The sequence below is a fragment of the Vitis vinifera genome, chromosome 15 (assembly GCF_030704535.1).
Source record: "Vitis vinifera cultivar Pinot Noir 40024 chromosome 15, ASM3070453v1".
Lineage (NCBI taxonomy): Eukaryota > Viridiplantae > Streptophyta > Magnoliopsida > Vitales > Vitaceae > Vitis > Vitis vinifera.
In genome coordinates, this window is record NC_081819.1 from 2,899,618 (window position 1) to 2,911,430 (window position 11,813).

General features: G+C 29.2%; 1 protein-coding gene and 1 non-coding gene across 2 annotated transcripts; one reads left to right on the plus strand and one right to left on the minus strand.

Moving 5' to 3' along the window:
* Positions 1 to 1,683: 1,683 nt before the first annotated feature.
* LOC132255244 (U2 spliceosomal RNA) lies at positions 1,684 to 1,875 on the plus strand. The gene has a single exon (XR_009467907.1). It is a non-coding gene; the product is annotated as a U2 spliceosomal RNA (small nuclear RNA).
* A 1,920-nt stretch (positions 1,876 to 3,795) lies between these two features.
* On the minus strand, positions 3,796 to 5,519 carry LOC100265967 (xylulose 5-phosphate/phosphate translocator, chloroplastic). The gene has a single exon (XM_002264700.5). It carries the CDS (start codon positions 5,235 to 5,237, stop codon positions 3,954 to 3,956), a length of 1,284 nt encoding a protein of 427 aa, XP_002264736.2. The 5' UTR covers positions 5,238 to 5,519; the 3' UTR covers positions 3,796 to 3,953.
* Between the last annotated feature and the right edge of the window lie 6,294 nt (positions 5,520 to 11,813).

Sequence of the window (11,813 nt, forward strand, 5' to 3'; positions counted from 1 at the left end):
CCGATATCCTCACCAAAGTTGTCTCAAGTCAAGTATTCTCAAAATTTTTTAGACAAGTTGGGCATGTGTGACATCTATGCACCAACTTGAGGGGGAGTGTTGAGATATTAGGAATGCTTTCCTTATATCATTATTTCTTTATATCATTTAGTGTTTAGATATTAGGAAAGTTAAAATATTATGAATATTGAGATATTAGGAATATTGAGATATTAGGAAAATTGAGATATTAGGATATTAGTTGTTATTTCCTTATATTATTCTTTCCTTGTATCATCCTTTCTCATTCTTAGAATGGTGATTACCCTCTATATATACTCTGTACATGAACGAAAGAAAGTATGAATGAAAAACTACCATTCATCAATTTGAACAAGAGAGAGTATAAACGACCACTGCATAACCCTAAATCCTATACACTATCGATCTAATCCCTCCGCCATCACCACAGGCCCCCCAAAAAATCCATAATTTTTTTTTCACTACGTATGTTCTACTGCAAACCTTTCAGGTCGAACAAAAAAATAATTTGAGTCACCAAGCCCCTCTAACAGCATTCTTATAACACATATAACAATTGTTACTTTAAAAACTCCTTCCAAAATCTTTACCTTGCAAACTATTTTTTATGCTCCTTAAATTCACAAAAATTTATTAAACATTTCTCAATTTTGCAAACACAACAGTACCTTTGTTGAATTTTTTACTAACTGCTTTGTTGTTAAGGTTCCGAGCACAAGGGCATTGTTGGGACACGGAATGAATGGGGGCAACGTCTATGAGTGGCTTTCAACCTAGTCTACCACCATTATCACCCCATTAGCTATAATGGAATAAGAAGGCAAAGTCACAACTGGCATGGACACCAAGGTCATCCATCAACCGAAGTCTTTTTTAATCTTTGTTCTTCGAAACCTTTACTTTTGTTTTCCAATGTCATAGGCTCTATGCTCGTCGTTCTCACTCATGCATAAAAGTCATAAATTGTATTTTGATGTGTCCATTCTTTTTAGCGTAAAATCCCTCCAATTGATTAATTTATAGAGATCTTTGAGGCCCTTCCCCTATCACTTCGGTCAAACATTTCTTATATTATGTTGTCTTTGTAAATCATTACACATTGTACCCTTTAAAAAACAAAAAGTGATGCGGCTCCCATCTTTATTAAATTCAAGGTGGTTGAAGAAAAAAAATTTCACACATACATCATCACCCTTTACATTTGTTGCCTTTCCATTTCGTCTACTACTTCCATTCCCTTCTTGTCTTCTTTACTTTCAATTTCCCTTAAAAGAAGGAGGCCAATTTGGGTTAGCATTTTGAGAGAATTAATGACACACAAAAAGATGAGGGTATATGAGTAATTTCACATATTTCTATGCTTAAAAATTAAGGAAATAGAAAATATAAAAGGATGAATGGGTATTAAAATGAAAAAAAAAAAACCCATAATAAATTATATATTCCATTTGTCTTTATTTCAAAACCTTACATTATTTTCAAATTACATTAGCGGGTGTTATTTATGTTAGTATTTGTAAGTGTGTTGTGTACTTCGCTTTACTAGCAAATGCAGATGTAAGTTGTACTACACTCTATACCTTATGTCCCACGTTGACTAACAAAGAGACAAAAAGTGCAGCTGACATAATATAAAAGGACGACCAAGAGACCATACAAAGCATATCTTTCTCGGCCTTTTGGGTAAGATCAAGTGTAGTATCTGTTCTTATCAGTTTAATGATACGTGGGATATCGTCCCACATGATATTGAATTAATTTTTTTAGGGGGAGGTCCCACCACAATAGCTTGCTATTGGGGTCCTCATGCGTCGCCCTTAAGTTGCACTATTGCTCGGGCCTGGCGCACCCCTCCCATTCGTAACAAAAGTTCATGTTTTCGGGCTTTCACGACATTTTTCAAGATATAATCAAGGATGAAAATGTCGGTAATTACAAACATATCGGTACTTCGATTTTACGGATATTTTGAAAAAAAATATCGATAAACCTAAAATTAATTAAAATTTATAAAAATATAAGAAAAATTTAGTAAAAATATAATTAGAAGTATATTGATATTTTTAAATTGTTTTATTTTTTGATATATATATAATATGATTTATCATATTTGATAATAATATCATATGCATCGATAAAAATATGAATTTTATAAGTGTACATTTATTATTAAATTACATACAATATTATGATATTTGATTATAATATGTTTAAATTTGAAATATATATTAATATTAAAATTATGATCCATTTAATTCAATTATATTAAATAATATAAAATAAATTATGATATATGTATAATTTTTTAATATTTAATTTATTATTAATTATTAATGATATTAAAAACATTATGAAGAAAATTATATAAGTTTTATATTTTTGGTAATCAATTAAAAGAAAATTTTGCCTTTAATTATAAAATAATTATAATTAATTTACTCTTTAAAATATTCTTTTAACATTTTCTTTATATAATCAGTTTAACTATATATATATATGTTTAATACATATTATATATTAAGGGTGAGTTTGTCCGGTTGGTTAGTGAGTTGGTTAACTATGTATATGTTTAATACATATTATATATTAAGGGTGAATTTTTTCGACATAAGATCTCCATACAGCTCAATAGAAAGCACCTGCAAAACAAGTTGTTATTGGGACAAGAAAAGCATTATTAAGATGATGGACCGCCAGATTTGAATGAGAATAAAACATTTATTGACAGTAGTCTTAATGCACAGAAAGAAGCCGAGACTACAAGCCTTGAAAACAGGGGAGGTTCAAGACTTTGTTATAGATGTTGAAGGCCAAGACTTCCATATCACCAGAGATCTAAACCAAAGCTAAGTTTGGGGAAGTTATGGACTTCGAGACTTTCCTTTCTCCTTCTGTAGAGCCTCACAAGCTGTTCTAGCGATCTTTGACATGGGTCAGTCCTCAAAGATGCTGCTCAAGGGGTTTCAGTAGTTTCCTAAGAAAAACTAAAAAAGGTGGAACTGAATTTTAGACGTTGATGGCAATCTTGATATAATAGATAGGATATACCAGTTAAATACTAGCCAAATATAGGCTGAATTCATGGCCAATTATTTCTCCTGAGAAAGAATTCAATCAGGGTGACACAATGATTTTGATCCTCTAATGAAAGCCAAAAGTGAAAATTAAATTTACTGTCCAACCAGGGTATAATTTAGTTGAAGAAACGCTTTGATTCTTCACTGTAGTAACTGTCCAAGTCCCAGTGAACAATGACAAAAGTTAAAGAAAATACACAGCTCCAGGCTCTTGCTAGCTAACAGAAATGGAAATAGTGCCACCACCAGAGACAAATGTAAGATTGACAAACGGAAAAATTGCTCCCAAACAACTCGAGTTCAAGCAAAGCAAAGGTCAGGCAATAAGCATTGGTGGCAAAATTCTTTGAAGAATGCATGTGTCCTGTGACAGACTCATGCCATAGTTTGATGTTGAAATTGACAACTGATAATAGATTAAGCCCGTCTGTGGAAACAAGTTTCATAAGTCTGCATCACAACCATGCCCAATGCTTTGAATTCAAATATGAACTTGTACTTCATCTTCATGTTTTGCTCATAAGAAGATCAAATTGAACTTGAAACACCACCATACTTTGCTGCAACCACAGGCACTAAGTCGTGCTATGCTTATGCAAATTATAATCAAATTGCAACATTTAAATCTTATTTGCTTCTTTGTTCGCTCATAGTGTGAATATAAACAACATCAAAATTGTAATGGTAGCAGAACAACTCAGAGAACGATCATATCAAATAGAGAGCACAAAACACAAGAAACAATTTAGGAGAGTTGATCAAATTCCACATCCCTGAAAAAAGCAACAAGTCTAGATATGCAAATCCCATCAATTACAATCAATAAATCGTAAAGAGACCAATTGAACTTTCATTTTAACTACTCTTTTCACCTTCAATTTTCTTTGGGCTTTTCTTGGATGTTGCCTGCGAATACAAGAAAGTCCCAAAAATCGCAATGGCAGATCCAAGCGCATTCAAAGGCTTAACAGGATTTCTGAACACCAAAATAGTGGCTACAATCACTACCACCCTCTTCATTGTGTTTCCAACAGAGAAGGTCAGTGGGCTAATGTCATCAAGTGCTTGATATGATGACTGATTGTAGAGATGGTAAAACACCCCGGACAACATCACCCATATATAAAATGTGGTTGGTTTTCCCACTGCTTGGATTGCTCTGTGATACCCTTCAATCCATTGAGTCCCTTCAACGAAAATTGCCACAGGAAACAGATACAGCAATGAAATTATACTGATCCAACCATATAAATTCAGCCCATTCACTTCCTTGAAGCTCTCTAAGCTTCGCTTTGAGTAAATGTTGCGAAGAACGAACCCCACATTGCTGATCAAAGCCCCCCACAGGCCTTGCAAATTGAAGGAGACTTCGGTGACAGCGGCAAGAGAGCAACCTAGAACAATGGGGAGGATTGAAAGCCAGACACGTAAAGGGTAGGTGTTATCACCTAAAATGGTTGAGAAAATGACTGAGAAAACTGGTTCTGAAGATTTGATGACATGGGTGAACGAGACAGCCACCTTAGAGAAAGAAACACAGGCGGAGATGTGGCCTATTGTGTGAAACAGTGCAGGCCCAAGAAGAGCAACAATGAAAGGTTTTGAGATTTTTGGGCATGGCTGGAGCTTAAAAGACCAGAGAATGAGCATCCAAACAGACCCAACAAATAGCTGAAAAGAGGCAAGAAGCCATGGAAAGGGGAACAGATTCAACACCTTCTTGTTGTAGATATTGAACACAATATTCTGAAAATACCACATCCCAAACACAATACCAAGTTGAAGGGTCTTGTTAGGCTTGGAAACTTCACTTTCCCCCTCAAACTCAGCAGCTTTAGCAACCCAAGATCTGGGCTTTGCACCAACCCCAGATGGGTGCTCACCCGTTGTGTCCAAAGATTTGATCTTTGCGCTTGTATCATGGATCTGAGAACTGGGTTTTGCACAAAACCCAAAAGGGTATCCATGGATTCTACTCAAGTTTGAGATTACCTGAGACTTGGGCTTGTTGAACAGACCCCTAGGCAAGTGGAAGTCACCTTGGTTCTGAGCCCTGTGGAGAGCATTTATAGAGTACTGATGGCTTTTTGGCTTGGATAAAGTGATATTGCTACAAGGAACAAGATTCAAAGTCAGCATTTGTGCTGTAGATTTTTACCTTTTGAGAGGCTCTGCAAGTAAAACAGCAAGGAGATGAAGATTATGGAGGAGATTTGTGAATGAGAGCCCTGGAATTTGGTGTCCTTTTGGGGACCCTGTGTTTGGTGGCACAGAAGTTTGAAACTACTGACAAAAGTGGCACTATCAGGGAGCGACAGATGGATTTAGGGTTTTTCTGATGAGAGGTGGACTGATATGGTGGGAGTAGCTTGGTAAGTTGGTGGGGTTTGGTGGGTCATGATGTTCATGTCACCACCAAAATGGTAGGTACCAAGAAAAAATCTAAGTAGCTAATGGTCAACTGATCCGACATAGTAGAGAGTTTGAATGTCATTAGCCTGGTTTGAATGTTGATGAGCATGTAAGAAGGAAATATATTTCAATTTTTGAAAAGCCAATAAATTCATAGTAATTGTGAGAGCATTTACAAATCACTTCTAACAAAACAATCGACCAGTAGAAAAATCGTTACTTTCACCAAATTTAAAAGTATTTTTTAAAAAATAATTCATAATGTTTTGTAACTAAAGATTTGAGGTAATTCTCTTAAAATAAAACTATACTTTAAATAATAAAAAATTTAAATGCATTCTCAATAAGATAGAATATTTTCTATTACAATTGACTTACTGAGATAATTTTAGACTATATAAATATACTTAGAAAAAAAATTATTTATATGATGATATGAAAATTATTTTATGTTCTCAAATGTGAGAGTTGAATTTGAAAATATAATATAAAATATGAATATTTATAACGTTAATGTATTTTTAGAAATTGGAGGGTACTAAATACTTTGTGATAATTTTTAGTCTCATAATAATATTATGTGTGTGATTGGTTGAAGTCTAGTTCAAGGAACTAATATCAACACTAAGTATATGTTTGAGTTCGAAAGGCGTCTGTAGTAATTGTATAGTATAAAGTTACTCAATTCTTTCCTTTTATTATTTATTGTCTTTGCTGTTATTTATAAAATTTTAAACTTTATGAGGGATGGTTGAAAATCTGATATTTAAAAGTTTAAAACTTCAAGAATTTAAAAATAGGATAATTATAATATATTTCATTTAATTTGGAAAGTCAATTATTTTTAAGGTTAAAAAATTATAATTTAATATGTAATTCAATAAGCTCAAATATTTCTAACAATTGGGGATTTATGAGCCTTATTATTATTATCCATTATATGCACAAACATCATCTTTTATTCAATAAAAAAGACGAAATTTACCTTTGAAATTATCCTAAAATATCTACATATCATTCTTCTTTTCTCCATATCTCATTGTTTTTTTGTATCTTTTCATCTTAAATCTTCATTTTTTTTTTTAAGCAATTTGATTGTTGATGGGTTCTACTTTTTCTTCCCTTATCTACATATTATTCTTCTATTCTCCATATCTCATTGTTTTTTTTTTGTATCTTTTCATCTTAAATCTACATATTTTTCTAAGCAATTTGATTGTATTCGTAGAGAAGATACTATTGTGAGCTAATTGTGGTATATCTTGGAACTATTATACATCATTGGTACTTGCATGTAGCGAGCGGTTTTACAACATGTTCCCACATGCCTCATCAAGCTAGACCAACTTTTTTTTTTTTTTTGGTAATTTTATTTTATGTAATCTTGATTTATGATTTATTATATATTTTAAAAGTTATATGCATTTTATATATATTATTTTTAATGGGATATGATATTTTTAAGTATTTTATCCAATTCAAAGCACCTTATCTCATGGCATATGTCATGAAATGTTTATATTTAGCTTATGAAAAGAATAAAAATGAAATGAAAATAAATTTTATTTCAATATTGGATATTTTTTAAAATAAAAATTATATTCAATCTAATATTTACTATTAAAAAAAAGTATAAAATCTCACAATTTAGTATTATTTGAAGAACGTTCTATAATATATAATTTAATAAGAAAGTTTTCATTTGTTTATTAATAATATTTATGATTAAGCTATTTAAAATTTATAAATAAACAGTTATATTATGTTGTTAAATATAGAAAATAATTTGTATATATTAATATTATTTTACAATACATTTTATTAGTAATTTTTATTTTTTTCTAATTACAAAAGTAACTTTTTTAATCAAAATTATTTGTTTTAATAAAAAAGAATAAATTTATTATTCATGAATATGTATATCACATATATCAACTTGAAACGCAATGAAGTTTTTCTTTTTGTTGGGACATATTTGGCAGAGTATTAGAAATTGTTTATGGATTTTTGTATTGATCCAAATTTTAATGCCCGAGTAGAATTTTGGGCATTCCCAAAACTGATATCCAACTACAAAATGTGAAGAAGATGCAGCATTGCTCTTGATATATGACTATCCTCTCTCTTGTAGTGCATAAATTTTATTTTTTTTCACAATAATTAAAAAAAATGATTATAAATTCTTTTTTAGAAATATACTAAGGATTATCCAAATATAGGAGTTTAAGACCAAAATAATTTATTTGTAAAAAAAAAATGATAAGAATAGTATCCATTTCAAAATATTTGTCAAAATAGTCTTCTTTATCCACGTAAGTATCCACATGGATTTTAAGTATAAAAAACCATCGTTGGTGACTGTGGTTTTAAAACTTATAGAAATTTCCTTAAAACCACAGTTACAAACTGTGATTTTACAATTTCTCTTAGAACCACAGTTACTAACTGTAGTTTTAAAAGAAGTATCCTTAAAACTACAGTTACAAACTGTGGTTTTACAATTTCCCTTAAAATCACAGTTAGTAACTGTGGTTTTACAATTATTTTTAATCCGCACCTATTTTAATGGTGTTATAATTTTAATATTATTTTTAAAATATTTTTTTATCAAAACAACCATAAAACCACAGTTACTAACTGTGGTTTTACTAATGGTGTTGTGGTTTTACTAATAATGTTGTAATTTTAATATTATTTTTAAACTATTTTTTATCAAAATAACCATAAAACCACAGTTTGTAACTGTGGTTTTACAATTATTTTCAATCCGCATCTATTTTAATGGTGTTGTAATTTTAATATTATTTTTAAAATATTTTTTTTATCAAAATTACAATTATGTTGTAATTTTCACAAATATTTTTAAGGGGAACTCATGTGTAAAAAAGTATGGGATTTTAGAACTTTGCTTTTCACAAATTTTTTCGTTACGACTATATATATATATATTTGGTCTACATGCATTCCCATAAAAATTTATATATTTATGGTAAATAAAATATTTATTTGTTTTACAAATATTTTCACATATGAACTAAAGAAAATTATTTATTCATATTATTTTTAAATTTTAAAATAACTAAAGAAATTGTTTATATTATTTTAAAATTTTATTTTTTCATATGAAAATTAATGCCAATGATTATGATTTTAGGTTATTTATTATTAAGTATGATTTGAATGTGAGATATCCGGGTGGAATGTCGGCGGAGAAGAATTCCGAATGTGAGATACCCGGGTGGAATGTCGGCGGAGAAGAATTCCAGATGTGAGACATCCGGATAAGGTAGAACGTTAGCCGACAAAATTCCAGATGTGATACACCCGGGTGGAATGTCGGCGGAAAAGAATTCCGGATGTGAGACATCCGGGTGGAATGAGTGAGAATTTCCGTTCGGGTGGAATGAGTTATGTCCGACACGATATACACCATAAAATCCAGACTGCATCACATATTGCCGAATACGAGGGTCCATCTCCCACTCTCGCATGAATGTTCATAAACGTTGTCGACATGTCAATACACAATTTGATATTTTTTAGTTTTCATAATAATAATAATAATAATAAGTGAAATATATATATATATATATATATATTCCTTTGTGGTTTTTTATTTTATTTTAATTTTCTTCTATTTTTATTTCTTTTTGTTCCCACTAGATTTTAAAACAAGTGGATTATGATTAATTTTTAATTTTTTTATTAAAAAAAGGAAAATAAACAAGTGGATTTTTAATTTTTTATTCAAAAAAGGAAAATAAACTAGTGGATTTTTAATTTTTTTTGTTAAAAAAGGAAAATAAACAAGTTAGTAAGAAAGCTAAGGAAAATGAGGGAAAAAAAAAACTTACCTAGTAGATGCTGCTGGTGGGAGCCGTTGATGGTGGGAGTCGCAGACGGTGAGGAGAGATGGTGGGAGCCGCAGAGAAGAGAAAATAATAGTTAGGGTTTTTGTTGAATGATTTCGGATGAAAAAATTGGGTCTTCAGAGTAGTGGATCACTGATGTGGATTCAAAAGACTACTTTGACAAATAGTTTGAAAGTTGTATTAGTTTGATTTTTTTTTTTTTCAGTAAACATTACTTTGGCTGCAAACTCCAAATATAGTCTTTCAAATCTCATATAAAATTAATTTTAATTAAAAAATAATATTACTGAAGGTTAGGACTGGCTAAATATGATAAATTTCTCCAATTACTAACTTTAATTAATAAATAATATCTCTTATGGAGAAAAAAACTATTCAATTTAAAGATTTCAATCCCTATAAATACACAATTGATCAAAAGATAACTCACAATAAAAAGGGTGAAGAAAAGCTCTAATGGAGGTCCAAAACTTCTTTAAAAGTCTTCCAACTCTTCAATGATTTTCAAAACTCAACCTTAATCCATTCAGTTCAGGATGGTTTTGAGAGTTTGACTTTATTCCATCCCACCCCAATTCTATATAATATTAAATAAAAATTTATTCTAAGACAGTGATAAAAACAAAATATTTTAATAAACAAATTAATTCTAATTATTTATTTTTAAATTTAATTTAATTGACCACTAAAAATATAAAAATTATGGTGATGATTTTCTTAACTTTTTTTTTATATATCATTTATATATAAAAATATAAATATTAAAAAAATTTATCATCGCTTATTTTATAGCATTTAATACAATCAAATTAAATGGATTATAATTTTAACATTAAATATATTTTAAAATTACACATAATATAATTAAATATCACAATATTATTGTGAAATAATATTTGATGTAATTTAATAATAAATGTATAAAATTCATATTTTTTTATTAACAATATTATTATCAAATATGATAAATTAGATATATATGTCAAATTCTTGAACACTTAAAAAATTATTGATTTTGATAAAAAGATTAAATAATTCATTAATTATCATAGCCAAAATAAATAAATAAATAAATAAAATCCATTATGTGTATATAACTACTTGAAATAAGTTATTTGATAAACTACCTAAGATATGAAAAACATTAAGTGAAAATTGACAATTTAGATTTCAGATCTCATGAGAGAAGGGAAATTCTCTTATCTCATTATCAAGCCCTATTCAAAATACTTTGTATCTTAAAACCAATTTAAATTTAAATACTAGGTGTTTCACTCAATTTCAAAACATCAAGAGCATTAAAAATAATAATAATAATAAAAATCCTAATGCTATATCCTAAACTGCTATTCTCATATTAGGTGTTTCACGATTGATCATCTTGATTTCTCATACAAACAATCAAAAGTTGTTCTCTATAAATAAAATTAGTCACAAACATCTACATAACCAAATTAAGCATTATTTGTGCCTTTGTTAGGTCAATACTATAAGATAATTTTTTTTGGCTTGTTTCATAGTTGTAGCTATTTTTTGAAAACAAAAAACACTTTCCTAGCTTAAAAAATACATTTGGGTAGACTATTGATGGAAAATAGTTTTTCAAAATTTGTCATAAAAATAAGTTGTTTTTTAGAACAAATTTCAAGTGTTTTTTAGTTGTTTTTATAAAGTATTATGAGTAACCCAAAGTATTTTTCCAACAAATAGTAAACAATGAACCCCATGTATAGAAAATTATGATGGTTTTATTATTACTAGTAAGTAAATTCTCAATTAGAATGTTCATTTGAATTTAATCATAGTTAAGTTTTATTCATAAACAACTTAATTAAAGTAGAGTTCTCAATCAAAATATTCGCATGGACTTAACTATGGTTAGGATTAATTTATGAAGAACTTAACTAAGATTAAGTTCTTGGTCAGGATATTCACTGAAAGTTCACTATGATTAAGTTTCATTTACAAAGAACTTAACTACTATTAAGTTTTCAATTAAATATTTACTTATTATGGTTGACTTGTAATTTACAAAGAACTTAACTAAGATTGAGTTTTCAATCAAAATATTCACTTTAACTATGGTTGATTAAGTTTCATTTGCATATTAAGTTCTCTAAAATTAGAATGTTTACCGAGATGGTTAAATTCTCTTCTTCTTTTTTTTACCTAAATAATTTATGATTATCATTTACAAAAAGCTAGAAAGCTAGGTTCTCAAAATCAAAATGGTCATTTGGACTTAATTATAGTTAAGTTGTGAATCTAAAATTTCATCTTAACTATGGTTAAGATTCATTTATAAAGAACTATTAAATTATGCTTTGTAAATCAAACTATAATCAAAATGTTCACTTTGGTTCAAAATGTGTTTTTTCACAAATCAAACAAAAAAAAATTAAACTTCAAACACCAAGCAACCCTCAACAAC

What these genes read in the sequence shown, in the direction of transcription:
- LOC100265967 (XM_002264700.5), bottom strand. Translation starts at nt 5,237, where the DNA reads ATGCTGACTTTGAATCTTGTTCCTTGTAGCAATATCACTTTATCCAAG.